Source organism: Crinia signifera, chromosome 6, assembly GCF_055691185.1.
Source record: "Crinia signifera chromosome 6, ASM5569118v1, whole genome shotgun sequence".
Taxonomy (NCBI): Eukaryota; Metazoa; Chordata; class Amphibia; order Anura; family Myobatrachidae; genus Crinia; species Crinia signifera.
This window is the reverse complement of record NC_139222.1, coordinates 102,164,540-102,189,818: the sequence shown is the minus strand read 5'-3', so window position 1 is coordinate 102,189,818 and position 25,279 is coordinate 102,164,540. Positions and strand designations below refer to the sequence as shown.

The 25,279-nt window shown below is 45.8% G+C and overlaps 1 protein-coding gene across 1 annotated transcript; it reads right to left on the bottom strand.

Annotated features, from left to right (window-relative positions):
• Positions 1-23,618, bottom strand: COMMD7 (COMM domain containing 7). The gene is made up of 9 exons (XM_083146572.1): positions 23,461-23,618; positions 14,215-14,268; positions 12,234-12,336; positions 10,504-10,560; positions 10,383-10,420; positions 6,194-6,284; positions 6,063-6,112; positions 695-743; positions 1-280 (listed from the first exon to the last, which is right to left on the bottom strand). The coding sequence occupies exons 1-9, from the start codon at positions 23,575-23,577 to the stop codon at positions 204-206; spliced, it is 636 nt and encodes a 211-aa protein (XP_083002698.1). The 5' UTR covers positions 23,578-23,618; the 3' UTR covers positions 1-203.
• Between the last annotated feature and the right edge of the window lie 1,661 nt (positions 23,619-25,279).

Genomic DNA, 25,279 nt, shown 5'->3' with positions numbered 1-25,279 from the left:
TACTGTACAAAATGTTTTATTTGTGGCACAATGTGATTTGTTTCTACAGATTACAACATGAATTATCTATAAACGACCATTTACCAGACGAGTGTTGATGTTCTGGACCGATCTCATTATGCACCAATGAGATTTCATTGCTGTGATGATAAAGCGAGGCAGAGTTTAGAGAGACAGTTCTATTCCCCACCCGTGGCAGCTTCTCACGTAAAGCATTCCAGGCTGCTCTTGGCACGTTCCATCTCATGCAGAAAACTGTAGAACTGGGGCAGGGTCAGTTCTAGGATAAAAAAAAAACACTAGGTCAGCTAAGACACAGTCCATCAATCATCCACTCACACTAATACAGTGACTTTTTACATAATTTTATATTGGAACTGTTTTACAATTATCAGGAACAGATAGGATTAAGGGCAATAGGAGCCTGGATAATCATTTTTTTTAAAGGCCTATACTGAGAAGAAGAGGAGCTGTAATCACGGTTGTGAGGGTGTGGCCAGTGCCATGTGACACTATTAACTCCACTGTCTCACTAATTACATAAAAATGGAAAACTTTTGTGAGAAAACTAGAATTTTTTTAAATATATTTATGATTTACAGCAGACTGTGGAACCATGCTGTCAGGCATGATGCTGTCAGGCATGGAGCTCCATCTGCCCCCATATATAAATTTGCATCAGTCTCAAACTCACCTACATAGACCGGCTCCAGTTGGTGACCTTTTTTAATAACCAACTTCAGCTGAGAGAAAATACACACAAAAAATGTAAGATATCACATAATACAAAAACACACCTTTTAAATATGAAGACTACTTTACAGAACAGATATTGCTGATATAATTGTGCAGCTTATAAACTGACAAGGAATCTATGATAATGTGGGTTGAGCGCACCTCCAGGAAAAAAATAAAAACATTTTCGGTACTCTTTACCTAGAACGGCGCCCGCGATTGGAATCGCGGGCGTCGGGGGTAAATCGCGGGTACATAAAAATCGGGTGCCCGCGATTTTCCCATAGGGAACAATGTTAAAAAGGAAGATTGACCGCGATTTTACTGTAAAATGCCTCAATGCCCGCGATTTTCCCATAGGAATCATTGTTAAATGGGCTACAGACCCCAAATAGGCACAATTAACCCTTAAATGTCCCCCTTAATTTTTAACGCCACCCCACGATCCACGCCAACCCGAAGCGTGGCAAGTGCAGCGAGCCCGCGAGGGGCGGCGGTACGCGTCCTCCGACCTTTTCATGCCCTACTATCCACGTCGGCGTGGAGTTGAGAATAGAATAGTGTGGCGAGCGCAGCGAGCCACCGAGGCCCGAAGCGTGGCGAGCGCAGCGAGCCCCGCGAGGGGACGCGGATACCTTCACAGGTAAACGCGTCCCTTCGCGGGCTTCACAGGTGTCCGCGTCGCCACGGACACCTGTCAAGTCCGCGAGGGGACGCGTATAACTGTGAAGGTATCCGTGTCCGCTCGCCACGCTTCGGGCCTCGGTGGCTCGCTGCGCTCGCCACACTATTCTATTCTCAACTCCACGCCGACGTGGATAGTAGGGCATGAAAAGGTCGGAGGACGCGTACCGCCGCCCCTCGCGGGCTCGCTGCGCTCGCCACGCTTCGGGTTGGCGTGGATCGTGGGGTGGCGTTAAAAATTTGGGGGGACATTTAAGGGTTAATTGTGCCTATTTGGGCTCTGTAGCCCATTTAACATTGATTCCTATGGCCAAATCGCGGCCATTGAAGCACTGAATGTAAAATCGCGGTCAATCTTTCTTTTTAACATTGAAGCCTATGGGAAATCGCGGTGATCGCGGGCATCGCGTCGCGGCCGTTAATGTACTGCCCGCGATCACCGCGATGGGCGCCCTTCTAGGTAAAGAGTACCACATTTTCTTTATGGATTGGGTGGAGACCTCTGACATCTGGGAAGGTTTCAGCAAATATTCTATCAGGCAACCCAATTAAGGATTATGGGGCAGATGTATTCAGCCTTAACAAGAGATAAATGCAAGGGTGATAAGGAGAGATAAACATCCAGCCAATCACCTGCTAACTGACTTTTTTCAAATACAGCCTGTAAAATGGCAGTTAGGATGTGATTGGCTAGACGTTTATCTCTCATTATCACCCTTGCATTTATCTCTTGTTAAGGCTTAATACATCTGCCCCTATGTCTGGAAGTGTTTCATTATACCACCTGATATGAGAAACATTTCTCCACATAATTAAGTGGGTCTTAAACGTGGTTTCCAGGTCACGCAGCAGGAGCACAGGTGTACTCATTCAGTTTATGAGATCCACAGGTGGAGCTAATTGTTTTACTGGTTATTATATGAGACCTAGAAACATGAACTGTTTGTGGTCCTGATGAGTTTCGCAAACTATATCATTACCTTAAGCACAGGTGACTTAATAAGTACCTTACTTAACCATGATTGACTCTTTAGGGCAAGCATGTCCAAACTATGGGTCCTCCAGCTGTTGTGAAATTACAAGTCTCATCATGCCTTGCCACAGTTTTGCTTAGGGAATACTAAAACTATGGCAAGGCAAGCTACTAGCTGTAGCTCTCCATCTCATACATCCTTTTTAATTATCTTGACGGTGCCCACTTGCACTAAACTTCAAAAGTGTGGGGGACACTACCTGGCGCATTTCTGAAAGGCTGCGGGGGACGGGGCGCGGGGAGCTCGGACGGGGGACGGAATCCGGCCACGCTGTGAGCGGCTGAGGCCCTGTTCCTGCGCCATTTTGGAGCCGGAGACTGATGGGAGCATATGCGCGGCGGGACGTCACTCTCCTGCCCTGCTAGACATATTGACGCTGGCTGACCTCCTGCATTTCAGCGGCTGGCTGCGGTACCCTTATCCCCTGCTGTGGCTTAGTCCTGCTCCGGGGCATTGCTGTCTGGGCTCCCTCCTGTGGAGAGCAGCCTCGGGAACTGTTCTGCTGTATACTTGCGCTGTGGCTCCGGTGCGCCCAGGTCCTCCTGCCGGCAAAGTCCTACAACTGAGGCTCACAGAGTGCGGGACCTGCCTGCACCTCATGTAGGTGAGATCCTCATTTATTTGCCTTCTATTCGCGGCCTTTTTGAGAAGCTCCTGACCTGCATTTTAGGCTGTTGCAGACAGCTTGCTGCTAATTGCCCTCTACACTCCTATTGGGAACAGTCCAGTGTGTTCTAGCTGATTGGGATACTGCTACCAGTCTCTTTTGCACAGCACAGTGACTGCCCTAACGCTGTCTCCAACTGTCCTTTGTTACTCCATATAAACAAGACCTGCAGCTCCACACCGGTCTCTTGCCCTACTCTGTTTGCGGTGTGCTAGCCACCGCCACTTCTGCAGTTGCTGTGTGGTCTGATTATTGAGCTGGACATCTCCTGTGCAATATCCGCATATATTATCTTACAACATATCCCATATCCTGGAAGCTATCCATGCCTCTACGCAAAGGCTACTTAATATGTTTGAGGAACCTACAGTGGATAAGTCTCCATCCTCCTACAATCCTGTGACAGTTTAAATCAGAGATATTTATGCCCTGTGAACCATCTACTCTTCGACTCCCAATAGCTGACTCCATCTTGGACATGCCCCTGCCTGTACCTATGCCTAACAATACAGTGTCTGGTCATTACATATTCAGTCATTATAAAGTTGCCGTGGACTGTCTAAAATTTTCTCCTGTTCACTCGCTGGATGTCATGGGACCTTGGAATTTGGGGGACATGCCTCTGATGTGGTACACCTTGTGTCTCGGCTCTGGAGGGCCTCGGGGCAGGGGTGGCACTTTATCCGTTCTGGGACGGGATGTCAAGAGTTGGCCGGACTGATTGTGCTAAATTTGATATGTCGACCACTACCACACCTCACCACGTCTATTATTCTGCATGCAGATGTGCATTTATAATTTCTGTAAATCTCTACATTTTTTTATTTGCCCGCTTGCTGTTAAGAAGGCTCAAATAGGATATTTGGTTATATGTTTCTCTACTTGTGTCATATTGCAATGTGGCTTATATAGTGCATCCTTGAGTAAATCTTAATGCTATGTAAATATATTTTTACACTTTCTGTGGACAAAGCATTGGGGTTGCGTGGCAAACGTATTTTTATTTTATGTTTATTTCTCTCTCACCATTGGCACCGGGGGAGCAATGGTTGAATATTATGCCTTTGGGTCTTAAAATAATTTACTCCTGCTTTGTATTTCCCCTGTCAGCCATCCGTTTCTTTTATCCTTTAGGATAAGGGGGGAGAGGGGGTTAGATAGGTAATATCTAAATAGTTGGGTGGGTGGGACGGGAGGGGTAGATTAGCTACTTGGCGTAGATTAGTTAATTTTTAACTGATGGCCACTAATCTAATTCCTCTTGAGTTAATGTAGTTTAATATAGGTTGGGGGAAGGTTGCAGTTTATTGGGATCCAAGTATGCCTAGGGTTGGGTTAGGCCATACAGGGTGGGGGGTTCTTGGGAAGTTTTATTTTATTTAACTCTATTTCTACTCTTTTATCTGGTTGTTCAGACACGATTTGGCGATATATATTTAATAGCTATTGCAATGGTGATTTATAATTCTGACATCTCTATAGCTATTCTCTTAACATTGGGGGTGGGTTGGGTGACTCCGAATGGGGCCTTCGGTCGCTCAATCCACGACCACTTCCTGATACAATATTTTGCTTTCTACCATGCTATCATAGCTGCCTAAGTCTGTGCCAATTGTGATATTTGAAATATGTGTCTGATACTCCTGCTACTGGTTTTGGGAGTTGTGTTTTGTTTTTGTTTTTTTTGTCTTGTTTTCCAAAAATCTCAATAAAAATTACTTAATTAAAACTATGGCAAGGCATGCTGGGATGTTTAGTTTCAGAACAGCTGGAGAGCCATGTCTGCTTTAGGATATCCTCAAAGCCTGGACTGTTATAGAAACTACGGACATGATGGATAATACTGCAAACTGTGCTTACCCAAAAGACCCTAGATATAATCAGTGGCATGCACTGCAATATTGCCTTGCACATTTATGTCATGTACAGTATTTGAATAAAAAAGGTTATTATAAAAAAAAAAATTATCATGAAAAATATCAACCATAGTGTTCATTCAAGATATTGTTGGTGATATATATATATATATATATATATATATCAGGATTACATTTTCAACTCGCAAAATTTCTGCTTTTCATATAAGAATAGGTACTTTTTAAAAAGGCTAGCATACTTATTTTGTTCCTATAACAGTGCCACATAACACAATGTTATATGTACTGACTGTTAGTGTACAGTACAGAGGGCCTTATTAATCTTCGACCACAAATTGGCGAAAATCTCAATCTGCGAGCCCTGAAACTGAGGTTGCATTGCGACATCACACGTAGGCACTGCGACCCGTAAGATGACTTCCTCGCAACTTGCTTTGCATCTAGGCTGCGCAGAAAGGGTGCTACGCACAATAGCGTTCGATGATGAGTAGATTTGTACATATTTACACAGCGGCAATGTCATTCACAGCTGTGCACATGGGCGGGATTTAACTCTGGCAGGCCGGCGGCTATCTGGTCGACGGGCTCCGAAGATTAGCAGCCCAGCAATCAGGTCAGAATTACACTTAATATTCTGAAACCAATAAATGATTGGCAGGCAGCATCAGCGGTGCTTATATTAGGCCGGACAGTTTTTTTTTTTGTAAATACACTACTTTCAAATCTTCGTCTCCTGTTACACAAGTTAGATGAAATACAGCACCTGCGGGGAGTGGCGCTATTAATCTACCTGCCACTAACTACTTTATGCACAAACTAGAGACAACACTTGAAGTGATGGTGAAGTAAACTGTGAATAAAAACCATAATGGGTGTGTTTAGAATAGGTTTGATTGGATCGGTAATATCACATTTTAGTTGCTAGTTCAATTCAAAAACTGTGTGTGGATTTACAAGGTTATTTTATAGTTTTGTTACAATGTTCATTTTACATTTCACTTCAAAAACAAATGCATGCACAACTTTAATGCAGTAACCTATTTGTTGTGCACATACAAGATGTACCTGCAAAAAAATACTTCCAGCTTTCTCCAGCTCACTGCTCGCTGCTGTAACTAAAAGAGAAAAGTACAGAGAATGACTATCAACACACTGACACAAAGAGAACCACAGCTAACCAGCAATAAGGCACTCACCCCCAAACTTCCACTCCATGTCCACCAGCTGGTTAATACTGAGTGTCCTTCCAACTGCAAGACGTGCGAGTACAGCTGCATCACTGCGCCACTGCAAAGAAAATACAACAAAGTTTATACCCAACTTAGTTACGTAGTAGCTTACGTCAGTGGCTCTCAACCCCGGTCCTCAGGGACCCCCAACAGTTCACGTTTTCCAGGTCACCCTGCAGGTGCACAGCTGCACTCATTTTTCACTGACACATTTTAAAAGATCACAGGTGGAGCAAATTATTTCACCTGTGAGTCTGTGTGGAGACCTGGCAAACGTGCACTGTTGGGGTCCCTGAGGACCGAGGTTGAGAACCACTGCCTTACATTACACAGTATCTGAAGATATCCAAGATGGCTGGTGCCTCAACACTTCAGAATCAGCACTCCAAGATGGCTGGTGCCTCAGCACTTCAGAATCAGCACATTATTTAATACTGAAAGTTTACTGCAAAGCAAAGTAATAAAGCTCACAAAAATATCACACTCAAAACTGGTAGCACTCGATTAGTTATTAAGCATATAAAAAATAAAAAAGGTACTTGTGTAGTTTCACAGCGGCAGGCTATGCTACGTTAAGCTAAGCTACGTTGTCAGCGTAGCCCAATGGCTGCCTAGCGTAGTCAGCTTAGTGACTCCGTGGCAGACCTGCGTAGTGAGCGTAGTGTCCCCGTCAGGCAGCTAGTCAACGTACTGTCCCTGGGAGCTGCAGCTCTGTCCCCGGCAAGCCTAGTGAGCGCCTCTGCCACAGCGCCAGTAACCGCCAGATCCCCTGCACTGGCGGAGAGGGGATCATGCGGGCGCCAACGGAGAGGCGGTCCATCTGTCTGAGACGCAGGAGTGCCTCAATAATTATTGCGGCTGGGTACGGCAACCCTGCCCGTGTCCGCTTCAGGTAGAGGGTCAGGGTTAGGGGTTCGGTAGCGTGTGCGTCTCATGCACAAAGGAGGTGTTGCAGGCGCAAGTGCGTCTCATGCACAATAAAGGACGCATTTGCCAGTGCTCCATGTTACATACTGGCAAATGCCTCCATTTGAAACCCCCCTCCACGCCAGCCCGAAGTGTGGCGAGTGTAGCGAGCCCCGCGAGGGAACACAGTACACGTCCTCCCGACTTGTTCATACACCCACTATCCACGTCAAGGTTTTTAACCATGTCAAAAACTTTTAAGTAAAAAAACCAAACAAACCAACAAACCATACAGTAAATTCTCTAATAATCCATACCCACTTTTTAAGACAAATTTAAAATAAATAAATGGTCTGGATGGAAAGGTCTAGGACGGCAATCAATAGCTGCACATGTAAAAAGGTCGACATATGTAAAGTCACCCAAGTCAACCATGAGGCTTTTTTTTTTAAAGGGTTTTTGTCTACATGGAACCTCATACAGCCAACAACCCACAGGTTCAGCCGGTCCCGGTGACGGCACTGAACGTTATAGTTTACCTAGAACCAGGGCTGTGGAGTCTGAGTCGAGGAGTCTGAGGAAATTTCGAGTACCTGGAGTCGAAGTCAGAGTCGGCAAACAATGCACAGACTCCGAAATTTATAATTAATGACTTCTCTACTGTAAGAATGAAGTCCAATGCATGCAGTGCCTCACGTAACCGCAAAACGAACACGTTAAGTGACCATGGAAAAGCATGCTTTTCATGTGTTTCACTATATGGCACGCAACGCACAATTCGGAGCACCAATACTTATAAATGTATTCTCCCTTGTAGTTTACAACTTACTTCCAACGTTCAATAAGGTTTTCAATACCTCGTTGGTAGAAACCACCTGGTGTAGACTCGAAAAATTCATTCAACCAAGCTCTCCCACCATACTCACATCTTTTTACGCGGATGAAGATCTTGTTTCATGCGCGGGGTCGTTTGTTTACCTTGGCTAAGCCATTCCTTACGCTGGTTCATATTGATGTACAGGCACCATTTTTCGTTGCCAGTAACGATTCGGTAAAGAAATCGTTCCTTGTGTCCATGAATTGAACGGTGACGAGCAAGCAAACCAGCGGAGATTGTGGCTCGTTGATTTTTGTTGTCGTCACAAAGCATGCGGAACTCATGCTCCACACTTCTGAACCTTTCCTATTGAGTGAAGATTCTTCTCTATAGCTAGAAGAGCTTAGAAGGACTTGATGGAACAGCTTCTTGGATTCAACTGTGTTTATATTTTTTTTAAAACCTGCATGCCTGCTTGTCTGTATGAGGGTAGACATGTGTACATGTTTCTGGAAGAAACTGTCTATCCTAGGTTTTTAAGTGTGGTGCAAGGAATGTATCAAATACATTCACATATTAATACAGAGGAGTCGAGGTAAGAAGTACGAGGAGTCTGAGTCGGGTCGGAGTCGGAACATTTATCTACAGACTCCACAGCCCTGCCTAGAAATACTCAGTCTGTACGCTCAATTCATCCACACACGGCCGATATCATATACGATATCGTCCATGGTGAATGTCGTTTACTGTGAACGGCGTTTTAAGGCTAATTGCCCCATACATTTTGGGAGAAACTCATTGAAATCATGCCAGATTCTTTGAAGCGATTACATAGACCAGTGGTTCCCAAACGGTGTGCTGTGGCTCCCTGGGCTGCCTCGGGACCCTTGCAGGGGCATCACGGGTTGGTGGTCGAGGACCAATTCAAATTATTTATGATCAATTATTTATGGCCAAAACCAGTGCTGGTGGCTGCCGTTCATAAAATATGTGTACAATTGGAAGCAAATCATGCACTTTAACACATACCTGCTTTGAGACATAAACCACAGGAGGAGGGCTAAGACCCTCATTCCCTACCAGGGCTCCTAGCAATACCCACCAACACCCAGAACGACCTGTAGTACCTTCCAGGTCACAGACTGACTTTTTCAGGCCATATACCTTTTAAACATTTGTATTTACCCACATTAAATGTATTTTCACTTCAACAGACTGCATTCCATATCATCTGTACACTGTTAATACACACCAGGTTAGCGCATGACAATTTTTTCTTTACCCATAAACAACTTTTGGCAGATGATCATGAATTGAAAATATTTGGAATTATCATCTTTTGGCATTTGCATTTAAAACCAGTAAACAATAATTATATACCAGTGGTCTCCAACCTTTTTTGGGGCATGAACTACATAAGACCAAGGGAAATCTGCATAGGGGGCATGCCATACTATCGTGGTACTCCTGCGAGGGCCACGTCCCCCATTTTTCCGCTATGGGGCATGGCCAGTGCTATGAACTGCTGGCCATGCCCCCAGCCCAGCGCCTCTCTGCATAGGCGCTGTGCGCATGTGCACACCGTCTATTCACAGCTGCTCCACCGCAGAGTTGGAGTGCTAGAGTTGGATCCCGGCATAGGCACAAAGTTAACAAGTCTTAACACATGCCGGGACTTCTGCTGGGGGTCTCACCTGATAGCCAGCAGCCAGAGGCAGCCTCCTCCACAGCCCTGCAAGCACAGGCATCCTCCAGGCGCACAGCAGACACTTCGTGATTCCTGCCTCTCCCCAATGATCATAGCAGGTAATCTTCTCGGCTGACAGCGCTTGCAGCTGCCTCTCCTGTCTGCATGTATCAACTCCACTTCCTTCCTGCCGGCTACCGCCCATGCCAGCCTTTCCCTCACATCCCCAACTCCATGCCAGCCTTTCCCCCACACATCCCCAACTCCATGCCAGCCTTTCCCCCACACATCCCCAACTCCATGCCAGCCTTTCCCTCACACATCCCCAACTTCATCATAAGGAGGCTAAAAACGGGAGCGCGCACGCAGCGATTTATCGTCGGTGCACACTCCAATCACTGGCAATATGGTCGCTGAGCGACCATATTGCCAGCGATTTTTGCCTGTGTGTACACAGCTTAAAAGTATGGTAAACAGGATAGGTATGATCAGCCTGTGGTAATCCTTTGTTCAGAGGCAACAAGTTATAGCCTAGCAGAACATTCCTGAATCAGTGTGCCCTAGGGTATCAGGAGTTTTTTTATTGTTAAATTTGGAACACATTAAATTAAGTAAATTGTGCCTGTCATCCTTATGCTCAATTTGTTTTGGTCCTGGACCACTAGCATAAGGCACCCCAACAAGTAGTTCCCAACACCTCAGTTTGGGAACTACTGCCTATAGAATACAGAAACATTTGTTCCCACCTCTTCTGCAAAACATCCTGCTTTTTCCTCATCCAGCCCTGCAGGCGACATAACATACAGATAAGAAAACATGCCAGTGCAAGGAGGATGAAGAAGAGATGCCAAGTATTAATATTCTCACCCAAGACAATCAAGTCAGCTTGCAATTCCTCAGATTTCAAATTCCTCTTCAACGCACCTTTAAACAAGTGAGAAAATAAAAAAAGGCATCACTGACTGTATTCCTAATACATAGAGTAAAAAGTTCAATTAGTCACAGTTCATTTTTCCACCAAAACAAACACTGTGCTTTTTTGCTCAATGGTTTATTTGAGCTATTCAATTAATGCCCGTTTTTTTCCCCCATGAAAACATTTACAAGTTTATATGCAAAAACATACAGGTTCTAAGAAAAGTTCCTGGATCAATGTGTTTTTTCGTAATTGCGGACACAAAAAAAAAGGAATTACCGTGGGTTTTGTTTCTTCGGTGTCCGGGCAGGAGAAAAAAAATCCCCAATAGTGCTGGCTATCTGTGTCAATTGAAGTATCCCACGGTGATCAATAAGCCATGGGTATTTACCATGCAGCCCAAACATTTTGTGTTACAAGGGTATTAAGGGACTTGCTGAATGTAGTCTCTACAGTTTTATTGCTAATAACTTGCACTTTATCTAAGACTACAATGTATTACTGTATTATTAATCTTGTTATAGTGTAGTGCTGTGGATTTATTGCTACTAGATGTTTTCACAGGCACTCCTAACTACAATGCTGGCAAACCATTATTTTCTATATGTGTGATGTCAAAAACAAAAAAACTCTTTCAACCTCCTGTCAGCCATATTGAGGGCTACGTTGCATTATGCCACCTTAACCCTCCAGTAAGTGCAGAATTTACGGTACTCTTTACTTAGAAGGGCACCCATCTCGGGCATTGAATGCACTAAAAAATCAGGTGCGATGCGACAGACGAGATGCCCGAGATTTCCCATAGGGAACAATGTTAAATGTCTTAATTGACCCGATTTTCCTGTTCAATGCCTCAATTGACCCAATTTTTCCATAGGAAACAATGTTAAATGGGCCACAGAGGCCAAATAGGCACCCTGAAGTGAATAATGGCCACCCGAATTGTTAACGCCACCCCACGATCAACGTCAACCCGAAGCGTGGCGAGCGCAGCGAGCCCGCGAGGGGCGGCGATACGCGTCCTACGACCTTTTCATACCCCCACTATCCACGTCGGCGTGGAGTTGAGAATAGAAAGTGTGGCGAGCGCAGCGAGCCACCGAGCCCGAAGCGTGGCGAGCGCAGCGAGCCCCGCGAGGGGACGCGGATACCTTCACAGGTATCCGCGTCCCCTCGCGGGCTTCACAGCTGTCCGCGTGCGCTCGCCACGCTTCGGGCTCGGTGGCTCGCCACGCTTCGGGCTCGGTGGCTCGCCACACTTTCTATTCTCAACTCCACGCCGACGTGGATAGTGGGGGTATGAAAAGGTCGTAGGACGCGTACCGCCGCCGCTCGCCACGCATCGGGTTGACGTTGATCGTGGGGTGGCGTTAACAATTCGGGTGGCCATTATACACTTCAGGGTGCCTATTTGGCCTCTGTGGCCCATTTAACATTGTTTCCTATGGAAAAATCGGGTCAATTGAGGCATTGAACAGGAAAATTGAGTCAATTGAGACATTTAACATTGTTCCCTATGGGAAATCTCGGGCATCTCGTCGGTTGATCGCACCCGATTTTTTAGTGCATTCAATGCCCGAGATTTTTTACTAACGATGCCCACGATCAAAATCGTGGGCGCCCTTCTAAGTAAAGAGTACCGAATTTACTCCCAACATTTCCTGTTTGGTTGTATACTCACCATTCAGAACAAGCAGTATACTCCTCACTATGTTCTTCAAAGGACCCAAGCTGATCCCGTTATCTTTGACAAAGTCTTCAAGCTGTACAGTAAACTGGTCTATCTACAGGAAAATGGAGATACACAAGCATTTCAATATGGCTTGATAAACCTAGAGTTCTTTCCAATAATCCTGGACATACCCATAACAACATCAGGACCACCATTGTATAGGGTAAAGGCCCGAACCCCTCAGAGCGATTTCAGGGCTATTTCTAAATGATCTCACTAGTTAGAAATTAAGCACACATTGCCATGTGTGTATAACCCTCAGCGATGGCAATGCGAGGTCCCACACATTGCTGTCGCCTGACTAGATCTTGACTGCATGCACCAGAGAATACTGGACGATTCTCACTATCTATTCCATTTTGTCTATATGTCAAAATGGAATAGAAAGATAGTCAGAACCGCACTGTGTGTACACAGCATTAGACATATCCGATACTTACTGTGGACAGCAGGGGTGTTCCGGATGACGTTCCGACAGGGGGGATCCCGACACGCGGGGGCTATTTTCCCTTGTGGGGGCCAACAACCCTTATAGAGGGAGAATATAACCTGTGGTGAGTGAAGTGACACACCGGGCCCACAAGGGGCTTCTTTGTGCTTGCCCCCCTGTCAGAGCCCAGCAGTTGGGATCCTGACGATGGGATACTGACTGACGGAGCCTTATACCACTCCTGGACAGCAGGACATTGGGCCTTATTCTAGTTCACTCTTAGAGGCAAATTCCTTCTCAGATGGACAAAACCATGTGCACTGCAGGGGTGGGGTGGGGGGCAGATGTAACATGTGCATAGAGAATTAGATTTGGGTGAGTTATTTTGTTTCTGTGCAGGGAAAATACTGACTGCTTTATTTCTACACTGCAATATAGATCTCACTTTGAAGAAAAACCCCACCCAAATCTAACTCTCTCTGCACATGTTATATCTTCCCCACCTGCAGTGCACATGTTTTTTTCCATTTGAGAAGGAATTTGCCTCTAAGAGTGAACTAGAATAAGGCCCATTGTGAGGAAATAACAGGAGCATGGGAACATAGAAAATTAGTCTAGGTGCTAGAATAATGAAGGCTTGGCTAGCAATAGGCTCCATAGAAGCTACATAGAATTCTGCAACAAATATTTTCAAACCCCTCACTAATTTGGCGTACCCATGGTTCGATGTAGTCTATTTTTCTATTTGATTTTGCTTATATAAATCCAACACATTTGATACCAATGTGCAGCATCAAAATCAAATAGAAAAATAGACTGTGCAAGCAAGACTATATAGTACAGATCTGTACTGCATAGGGTAGTGTTCAATGCGGCCAGCGAGGGGGTTAAACAGCGAGGATTGCAGAAAAATCCTCACTGTTTAAACCCCTCACCAGCCGCTCGCCCTATTCAACGTTCCTGGGGAATCCTCACCGTCACAGGACGGCGAGAATTCTCCAAAACAGCTAAACCCGCGGCTAATGCAAAAAACTCACTGTATTTAGCCACGAGTCTCACTGCTTCTGGAGCCGCAAACGCTAAATTCCCCCTCGCTCAAAAAAACGGAGCAAGGGGGAATTAGCGTATGAGGGGGGTGCGTTGAATACTGACAGGGCGAGTGGTGACAGCGAGCAGGAAGCTCTGCTCACTGTCGCCGCTCGCCCACGGACACCCCATAGTCTACATCCAATGTGTACACAGTGCCGTGCAACTCTATCATGATTCCATAGGGACCTAATCTGGATTGAATAGAAAGTAAATAGCACTGTGTGTACACTACTTAAATAATAATATTGAACAAATACAGAGAACTTAAAATACAGGACTATATAAATATAAAAGTTTAAGGAAAGCCAGCCGAAAGCCTCAAATAAGCTATTACTCCTAACCCAAATGGGAGACCTCAGCAGTGGGGAGAGGTGGATTTCAGGTGTATCGCGGGACTTGTGTTTAAATTACCTCTTTTTGTTCCTTTAAAAAAGAAAAAATCACTTTGCATAGCCGGGAAACTTGCTGTGGAAGAGAAAACATCAGTCAAATTGTACAATATAATACAAATATTGCAAATCAATTAGAATCAGAACAGGTGTGCTGTGTTTTCTAATCACAGTGGGAATTTAAACCCTGACTGTAGACCAGTATGCACCACCTTGATAAAGCTGAGAACCAGCGAAATGCGTCATTGGTAATTAGGTGTTACTACAATACTCGTTATCTCCCTGATCAGGAACCTGCAATATTTGTGACCGAACCAGTCCCTTGTCTCAACTTGATTGACAAAGGACATCCAACTTGATTGCATTGACTCAAGGGACCTTTATCCGGCTAAGCGGATGCCCTTCTGGAAGGCATGCCACCTTTCTAAACCGGACACCATTCAGGTACCCCATTTACACAAGTGGAGTCATCACATCCACGGTTTACTAAAAGGGACATTTTGGAACGGACACTGGATCTACTCACAGTTGTGGACTAAGGGTGACTATAAACAGGGCTCATGCACACCTTTACTACAGTTATCTTAGTGATATTTTAAGTGTATTATTATTGCTTTATTAATGTATCAATAAATATAATTTGAAATTCACTGCACACTTCTTTTAGCGCAGCATACACCCCATTTTTTTCTGTATGTTATGCTGCTTTCAGACCGCAAAACTGGCTTTGACCCTGTATTTGGAAACGTTTCCAAAAACGGGTCTGCCAGGTAAAACCCCTTTCACACCGCATCTCTTAAATGGTATATTACCGTTTAAGTGCGTTTTTTTTTACACTGGCAGACCCGTTTTTGGAAACTTTCCAAAAACAGGGTCAAAGCCAGTCTTCAGCGCGCGCCGCCCCCACCCCCCCTCCCACGGGCGTTAACACCCCCAAATCCCCCCCACCCCAGGGCTAACAACCCCCCCCCCCCCTGTGCAGCCGGTACCTCCGTTGCGTGATCCGGCACTGCAGTTGGTCGGGGAAGCACTTATGAAAAAAAAGCGTCTTTCAGAAAATGGCTGCCCCATAGGAAAACCAGTTTTAAAAAACTGTCTTTCGTATGGGGGCAGCCATTTTCCGAAAGCCACTTTTCTTATATGCGCTGGTCAGATTTTTTTCTGTCAGCAGACATGGAGGACAGTGTTTCCGTGTCTGCCACAGACTCACTCTATATGTCCTCCATGCCTGGCAGTATGAAAGGGGAGAGAGAGGCCACTCTCTCACTCCTCAACAGACACATCCTCTTCTGAGGAAATATTTGCCAAAAGAAAGAAAAAGTCAGTCAGACAAGTGGTACAGACTGACTCAGATTCTGAGGTAAATGAGTCTCCCCAAGAAGAGACAGGGTCACCCTACACCTCAGGGAGCCCCATTCCACACAGGAAAAGTCTTAAGAAGACAGATAAAAGTAAGTCTTCTAAAATGGGGACCTGTTCAGGTGATAAACCCCTTTTTCCTGGCATTGCCCGTATCAGGCAACCTGATAGTGCTCGAAGCAAGCACACATCCTCTGCCCGTAGCTGGCAAAACTTTCCTGCCCGTAGCAGGCAGCCTGAAGGTACCCGTTCTCAGTACAAAGGGTCACCTGTAAAAAAGTCACATCACTCCCATTAAGGGTCACCTGTAAAACAGGCGCACTCCCATAGGGAGCGTAACCCCCCTCCCTCAGTGGACTGGGAGTCAGAAGAAGTAACCAGAACATCAGCTTCTTCAAAACGGGGGGAATATAGTGACATTCAAATGGCTAGAGTGGCTCTTGCAGGGAAGACCCCTCCACCTAAGCTATATGCTACCCACTGGGCACTAAAACAAAATTCTGAGGTATAGAAGTTTGCTCAGCTAGCATTCAGAGCAGCACTGATTAAGGAAGATGAGCTAGTGTTGCGCTCTCATACAGGGTTACCAGATATCCCTGCCCTATTTGCACCTGGTATTGACCCAGCACTAATGTCCATAGTGGGTGAAAAGAGACAAAATGCCACCACTGACCGTACTCTAAAAAAGATACAATACAAAATTGCAGACGCAGCTGGTCCGCTATTATATGTGCTAGACAAGGCAGAGAGGGAGGGAGAATCTAGCGTCTCCCTAGATGCACTGGTAGCATCTAAAATGGCTCTTCTAAAAGCTATTAGCAGAGCAACACTGATTATAGGCCAAACCTTTAATCATATTACCAATACCCGCAGATCTAGATGGCTCACTACAGCGGGTTTGGCAGACTTGGCCCCTAAGTCACTAGAATTCCCCAATCTGGATAATGCCGACCTTTTTGGGCCCCAATTCATAGAAGAGGTGAAAATACGCCATAAGGCACGAAAATCCTTTTCTGACCTCAAAAAAGGGAGTGAACACTTCAAGAGGCCCTTTCCCCAAGGGGGTCGGACTTCGAGGCCCGCAGGTCCGTCCCGAGAATACCAGGGCACGAGCAGAACCCAGACTGGAGGTTTCGGTAACAGATCCGGTGATAACCCCAAAACATCGGCAGGAAATAATTGGAACAGCTCCAAGAGAGGCCGAAATTATGGTAAGTGTACCAACACACACACCACACTTCACAAAACTCTGGGCCAAGCCTATACAGAATGGGAAAACATTTCCTCAGACAAATGGTTACTAAAAACAATTCGATTTGGGCTGAAACTCCCTCTAATACGTTTTCCACACCAGTTCCGTCGCATTCCTTGTTCAGGGAATTGCAGTCCTCGACTAGACGAGGTCCTGGCATTAGCCTTGAGCCAGGGGAAAATAGAACCAGCGAACCCAGTGCTTTCGGGCTGGACAAGTCACTTGTTCCCCATAGCAAATCAAGACGGCTCTGTAAGACCGGTATTAAACGTCAAAGGTCTAAACAGATACTTAAAAACCAAAAGGTTTCGTATGGAAGGCATATCAGACATTCCATATATTCTGACAAGAGACTGCTTCTACATAAAGATAGACCTGAAGGAAGCTTTCCATTCTATATCGGTTCATCCCAACCACAGATGTTTTCTCAGATTTGTCTGGAAAGACAGTATATATCAGTGGACTGTCATGGTATTTGGCCTCTCATGTGCACCCTACACATTTACACGGGTCATGAAGGCAGTTATATCCCACCTACGCCAGCGGAGCATACTGTGCATCGTCTATCTAGACGACATACTACTGATGCACCAGGACATCGATACCTTAACAAATCACAGGGACATAACTTTATCTCTCCTGTCCACCTTGGGTTTCACTCTAAACACTCAGAAGTCCATCCTCAACCCTACCAAAACGATAACTTTCTTAGGGTTCAACCTGGATACCCATTCTTTTTCCCTGGCAGTCCCTCCAGAGAAATGGCTAGACACACAGACCTACATCCACAATACATTAAAGAAACGCAGACTAACCCTACGGGACTTAGATGCAATCATTGGGAAGATGATCGCCATGTCCCCGGGTTTTCGCCATGTTCCCCTTATGTGCAGAGAGATGCAGGGTCTCCTCAGATCTCTACTACATGCACATTATACATGGAAAGATACGATATTCCTGTCCAGGAAAGCGAAGACAGAGCTGTCCCACTGGAACACTCTTCCTATCCCTCCTCCTCGTCCTCTGATAGATCCCCCACCGTCTATGACAATTACCACAAACGCTTCCCTAACGGGTTGGGGAGGCTTCTCACAAGACAAAGCAGTCCGGGGAGTCTGGTCAGCAGAAGAAGCCCAGATGTTTATAAACATCTTAGAATTGCGAGCAGCGAAACTAGCGATGAAAGCTCTAGTTCCCAATCACATGACGAACACCCGCATACAGCTGTGCCTAGACAATACGACAGCGGTGTCGTACATAAACAGAATGGGCGGCACAAAGTCCATTTCCCTATGCAGGGAAGCCCTAGAGATTTGGGAATGTGCTACACAAAGGGAGATTATCCTGGTGGCATCTTACGTCCCAGGCCAACTAAACGAGTTAGCAGACTCGCTATCTCGCGAAAAAAATTCTCTAGACTCTGTGGCCCTAAAAAGCCAACTTTTCCAAAAGATAAGGGAATCCTTCGGAGACCTAGAAATAGATCTCTTCGCCAGTCCCACAAACTCCACGTTTCGTATCCAGAATATGGACTGAGGGAGTCTGGAGGATGGATGCAATGTCCTTCCCATGGACAGACCTTCCTCACCCTTACGCCTTCCCTCCCCCAGCCCTCCTCCTGAGAGTCCTTCAGAAGTTCAGGGAAGACCGGGTACCTCATATAGTATTAGTATACCCCGTTTGGCCATCCAGAGTGTGGTTTCCCCTAGTCAACCAACTACGAATAGGCCCGAAGATTCCCCAGGGACTATCCAGGGAATGCTTCCAGGGAACCCCAGACATACTAGAGACCCTTCCCCAGTGCATGTGGATGGCAATATTACTGGGTTGCTGACTGACCGGGCTCTAGCATCACCCACAAGGGCACTAATTAATGCGTCCTTGAGACCACGCACTAGATCCAGATACTGTGCAATTATCAAAGAATTCGATCTATGGAGAAGCCAACGTAGCTCACAAACTCGGGGCTCACCTCTCCATTTAGCCCTGGATTTATTGGAATCCAAATACCAATCAGGGTTAGCCTCAGCTACCATAAGGTCATATGGCTCAGCCTTGGCCATTTTGGTTCCTGACCTAACAAGTAATAGACTTTACCTCCGACTACTGAGAGGTATCCACCTTTCCAGACCCCTCACGCCAAAATATTCTAATACCTGTGACATTGAGCCATTCTTAACTTTCTTGTCTTCCCAGGATACAGTCGATGACATCATCTTACTTTCCCGTAAATTAGCATCCTTACTAGCTCTGGCCATAGCAGCAAGAGGGGCCGAACTAACCCTTATACACATCGAAGATCCATGGTTGTCACGTACGCCAACAGGTTACCATATCATCCTGAAAGGGCATACAAAAACCTCGTCCTTTAATACACCAATAGTGGAATTTGACATCATTAGGGATTCCACCGACCCCAATGTTTGTGTATCATCATGTCTATAATCGTACCTGGCCTTAACGGCACCTGTTAGAGACAACATCTCCCAACTATTCATCACCTGCAGAAAACCCTATCGTCCCGCTAGACCCTCTACTATCAGAGGGTGGATAGTAGCTTCTATGAGGCAAGCGGGTATAGATACAGATCAGTTCAAAAGCCATTCCCTGCGGGGAGCGGCTGCCACTAGAGCAGCTGCTAAAGGCATTCCCCTGCATTCGATTATGCGAGCAGCAAGATGGTCCTCTGCCCGTACCTTTGCAAAGCACTATTGGAGACCAACCGATCTTCAAAAGATCAAATTTCTCAGAGCAACCACCAGGTATGTGGTAGTCTGCCCACCTGCTGTTGCTAGGTGGCAAGCCTCCCGAAGAACAAAGTAGTAGTAGTAGTAGGTTTATTTATAAGGCGCCACAAAGTGTCCGCAGCGCCGTACATAGCAAACAAAAAAAAACAAATTACAAGGTAACGTACAGGGTGTGTAGAAAGATACAGTATAAATAGGGGTATAGCTGGTAGAACTAAAATCAGCATCAGTTCAGAAGTAGGTGTCAAAATAGTCAAGGAGACCGAAGATGAAGTAGAGGAAGGGAAGAACAGGACAGGAGCACAGGTGAGGTAATGAGGTAGGGTGAGTACGTGAGGAAGGAGGGCCCTGCTCATAAGAGTTAACATACTAAAAATAGGTGGGTGGACGAACGAAATACAATAGGATAAGTAGGAACGGAGGGGAACGGAGGCAGGATAGGAGGATCAAAAGAGGTTAGGAGGAGGGATAGGCTAGTCGAAAAAAGTGGGTTTTGAGGGAGCGCTTGAAGGAGGTAAGGGAATCAGATAGCCTGATGGGTGGCGGGAGGTTGTTCCAGTGCAGGGGGGCAGCGCGAGAGAAATCTTGGACACGGTAGTGGGAGGAGGTGATTAGGTGAGAGGTCAGTCGGCGGTCAGCGATGGAGCGAAGAGGACGGGAGGGAGTGTGGATAGAGATCAGTGAAGAGAGGTAGGGAGCTGTGGAGGAGGAGAGAGCCTTGTAGGTGGTGGTGAGGAGTTTAAAGAGAACTCGGAAAGGAATGGGGAGCCAGTGAAGAGATAAACAGAGGGGGGAGGCGGAGGTAGAGTGGCGGGAGAGGAAGATGAGCCTAGCAGCAGCGTTAAGAATGGATTGGAGAGGTGCGAGGCGGGTTAGAGGTAGCCCAGAGAGAAGGATGTTGCAGTAGTCAAGGCGGGAGATGACAAGAGAGTGAATGAGAATTTTGGTCGCATCAGTGGAGAGGAATGGTCTGATGCGTGAGATGTTGCGTAGGTGAAAGCGGCAAGACTGTGAGAGAGCACGAATGTGGGGGGTGAAAGAGAGGGAGGAGTCAATGATGACACCGAGGCAGCGCGTTTGGTCGGTGGACGTGATCTCGGTTTCACCAATGCTGATGGAGATAGTGGGAGAAGAGGGGATGTTCGGGGGATGGAAGATTAGAAGTTCAGTTTTAGCCATGTTTAGTTTCAGGAAGCGTTGGGTCATCCAGGCTGAGATGGCCGTGAGGCATTCGGAGACCTTGGACAGAAGTAATGGGGATAAGTCGGGGGAGGAGAGATAGATTAGGGTATCATCAGCATAAAGGTGGTAATGAAAACCATAGGAGCTGATGAGGGTGCCCAGAGAGGTGGTGTAGAGGGAGAAGAGGAGAGGGCCAAGGACTGACCCTTGGGGAACACCGACTGGTTGGGGGGTAGTAGGAGAGGAGGAGCTCGGAGTGGAGACGGAGAAGGAGCGATCGGAGAGGTATGAGGTGAACCAGGAGAAGACTGTGCCAGTGATGCCAAAGGAGCGGAGGGTGTTGAGCAGGAGAGGGTGGTCAACAGTGTCAAAGGCAGCCGACAGATCAAGCTGGATGAGGATAGAGAAGAGGCCTTTGGATTTAGCCGATAGTAGATCGTTAGTGACTTTGGTCAGGGCAGTTTCAGTGGAATGTAAAGGGCGGAACCCGGATTGGAGGGGGTCTAGAATGGAGTTAGCAGTAAGGTGGCTTAGGAGACGATTATAGGTCAGACGTTCTAGGAGTTTGGAGGCAAAAGGGAGGAGGGAGATGGGCCTGTAGTTGGATGCAAACCGGATTTGTTCTAGGGAACAGGATTGCCACCTAGCAACAGCTCCCACCCGGCCACCCTTGGTTAGCACCAAATGTTGCTAGGTCTGGTGCATCCTCTGTTAAATTAGTTGGATTATAAAAAATGTCCTTCTTTTTTCCCATAAGGCGCACCGAGGGACCAAAAGAAGCCTCAAGCAGCTGCCAATGAGGACCAGAAGTAACCTTCATCCTACAGTCGGCAGTTAATCTTCATACTTCACCAGTTTTCTTATCTGCTTCAAGTTCAGTCTTAAGGAATTCAATCCTCCTTACAGAAGGATCGTTCACTAATTTAGTTAGCCCGGTTACTCAGAAGGGCTTCCGGTTTTACAGATTAATAAACCTTTCTCTGGTTTCAAGGCATTACTGGTTTGTGTCGTTCCTTACCTAGGTATTTGCCAAGAGTAGACCAATGGAAGGTCAATATACCTTCTCATATTCTTGGAGGACAGGTTGCCACCAGTAAGCTTCCGTAAAAATCTGACCAGCGCTTGGGGGGCGCGATCACGCGTGCGTGTGACGCGGTGCGCGCGCCCCCAACGGCGCTGTAGCTGTATAGGGAGAGATAAGTGAAAAAAAATTTTCATTTCCTCTCCCTCAGCACTTTCGGGAGGCTTGCTGCCTAACCCACCTGCTGTTGCTAGGTGGCAATCCTGTTCCCTAGAACAAATCCGGTTTGCAGGTCATAGATTCCTGCAAACCAGTGTTAACCACTTGCACATCCCTGAACTGAATAGTTAACATGGGCATCTATTCAGTGATCACTGGCTTCCCCAACTATGCCCCCACAGGACACTGACTCGCAGGTGGGACAGTGGTTCAGTGTCCAATTAGCAGGAATTATGAGGTATGCAGTGCAGACAATGGGTCTTTCAGACTCAGCAGACAAAGGAAGGGCTATTATGCACAGCAATCTCAACTATCACATAATTTATTTACAGTTTCTTATATAGCGCAGCATATCCTGTTGCGCTTTACAATTGGAAACAGTGATCGAACAAACTGGGTAGTAACAGACTGACAGGTAGGAGGGCCCTGCTCAGAAGCTTACATTATGCTTTATCCATCAGTACACAGTAAATTCAACCAAAAATCAGGGCCGTCAGCACTAAAGGGATAATAGTATTAATATACCATTTCATGGGTTTCCTTGCATCAAAGGTTGCATACTCTTAAACTGGGTACACAGTAAAGGCCCATACACACTGGGCGATTTTGAGCGGCTTACAGCTCAAAGCCACCCAGTGTGTATGGCCCAGCAATGAGCACTCCAGCATATGAACGGCTTTGCATAGTGCAGCGCTATGCAAAGCCCCCCACCGACAGCACCAGGCAGGGGGAAAGCCACGCAGTGTGTATGGACCTTACGCAATATTTGCAATTGATATGCAAGATAACAAAATTGTAATTACATTATTGTACATACCCACTATATTGTTAATAATGATCGCTCCCGCCGTTTGTTAATGAACATGCATTCATATCTGCCTATATCATCAACCACTGCATGTTCAGCGGGGGCCTGGTAACATCACTTGCAGTGTTTAGGCGCTAGATTTTTCGTTCAGGATCAATATGGTGATGATATTGGTGGTGCTGAAAATCACATAGTGTATACCTAGCTTTATCCTCTCCCTGTTACAGATACTTCTCTATTACGGTGTATGCCCCTCTATGGTACAGACACCTGTCTGCTATCTACACTTTTTTACTTGATCTCTCTCTGGGCCAGATGCACTAAGCTTCAAAAGTGATAAAATAGTAATATACAACCAGCTCCTACCTGCCCTGTCACAGACTGTGTTTGAAAAATGTCAGACAGGAGCTGAGTGGCTGGCTATCACTCTCTGTCTATTTTATCACTTTTGAAGTTTAGTATCTGGCCTCTGTAATTTCCTCTTGCTGCCATCTCTGCGTGACTAATTAATTTACCACCCGCGCTAGAGACATTGCCCATCTTATCACTCTGATACTGTACCACTCAGTTGTCCTCTTCACGGTCAGTGACACAGCTACATCACCTACCGCTGACACTCGCTAAATATAAACTTGCCAGTCGCTTGCCCGCATCTCCCGCCTGTGCCTGGCTATACTTACCTCCTCTGAGAGCTGCCGCATATTTTGTATGTCAGCTGCCACTGAGTCTGGTAAGGGAGTCGGGGAACAGTGCAGCGCCATGATTGCTGTGACAGCTGAGCGTGTCGCCGTAGTCATATGATACGGGTGCTCATGTGATGCACAGGCGTGTTAAACACAGGGCAGACGCTACGTTTTCTTTGTCTCTCCGGGCGGATACATTTTTCTTTAGCCAATTCCTTAACCATACGCACATAAGGTCTTTGAGAAAATGGCCCCCACTGTGTACATTTAATAAAGTATTTGAAGACACAGTCTGTCCAAGTATCCATATACTGAGTCTGACCCGTGGTTTCTGCTTTAAAGCAGCAAGTTAATGGTGTTTATAAATAGCATGTAGCTAGATAGATAGCTTTATATTTATGTATAGATGTGTATGTATATATAATTGATTTATATTTATGAAGAGGAATATCCAGAATTTTGTTGGCCCTATGGCAGCATATTGAAGGGGCCCCTTTCAAGACTACTTCTCCACGGCAGTTATTCCAGGGTTGCCTACCTGACCCTCTCCTTCAGGGAGAAAATGCTCTGTTCCTGGACTTCTCTGGTAATGTATGATTGCCATCACCTGTGGTGAAACACCTTTCTTACCAATTTACCTGTTCAACACAGGTGATGGTAATTATACATGAAGAGGGAAGTCCAAAAGCAGAGCATTGTGTCCCTCCTGGAGAGTGGTATGTGTAGGCAAATCGATCATGCGCCGATGTATCGATTTCCTTATCTATTAATTACCTTAGTTGACCTCAGTGTGAAGACCCCTTAGAGCTCCGTGAGAGTGTAACCTTATATGATATGACCAGTAACAAGGACCACAGGTACAAGGTTGAACTCTGATTTAATTATGACAAATCGACATATTTATACATAACATACGGTCGCTGGTTCAATTACATGATTGGATAATATTTGGTGCAGAGGTAGGGGAATAACAGCATCTGGTGGCTTATACGTCGCCTTACAGGGGAGTAGCATTCGTTAGTTAGGAGAAATCACAGAATGTACTATTCCATAGAAGTTACAAAGTATGGGAAAGCAAGCGAGTACTGGAAACATTCCAGAACATAACTTCTTGAGATAAGCGGGGACAAAGACTATAACACAGAGAAACAAGATGGCTGATTAACCCTTCACAGAGAAACAAGATGGCTGATTAACCCTTCACAGAGAAACAAGATGGCTGATTAACCCTTCAATCCCCTCTTAGAATCAATGTCCTTTTTAGACAATTTGATTCTTGTAGATGGCATCTTGCTTGGTACGGTGAATTTTGACATATTCACCATAATCTTCTGGTGAGGGAGGGCTTTTGGCGAGATCAGTGTACATAGCAGGTGTTACATTATCCAGGTACTTGGAACCAATCTTCTTGCATATGGGAAAGACACAATATCCTACTATCATAAGTACAATAATTACAATGAGGATAAATATGCCTATTTGTGTTAGTGCGTGTTTCCAATCATCTAACCATCCAAACCAGCTACTCCAGGGGTCCGTGATACCTGAGTTCTTCTTGAGTTCGATGGATAAATCTTCTAGATGTTTAATAGCTAGGGTAGTTTTTCCATTAGGACCTGTGTTGTCTGGGATATAAGTACAGCATCCATCAACTTTACCTATGTACACACAGGTCCCTCCTTTCTCGGCAAGCATCATATCTAAAGCCATGCGATTCTGAAATGTCATTTGTGATGTAGCTTCTAACTGTTCAGCAATACCTTTCAAAGCGTCCCTAGTATCATTAACGAAGCGCTGTTGATTATAATATATGTAA

Coding starts and splice junctions, on each gene's coding strand:
- COMMD7 (XM_083146572.1), bottom strand. CDS start 23,577: ATGACTACGGCGACACGCTCAGCTGTCACAGCAATCATGGCGCTGCAC. Junction 6,113..6,193: donor CATGGAGTGGAAGTTTGGGG/GTGAGTGCCTTA, acceptor TTTCTCTTTTAG/TTACAGCAGCGAGCAGTGAG. Junction 281..694: donor ACTGGAGCCGGTCTATGTAG/GTGAGTTTGAGA, acceptor TTTTTATCCTAG/AACTGACCCTGCCCCAGTTC.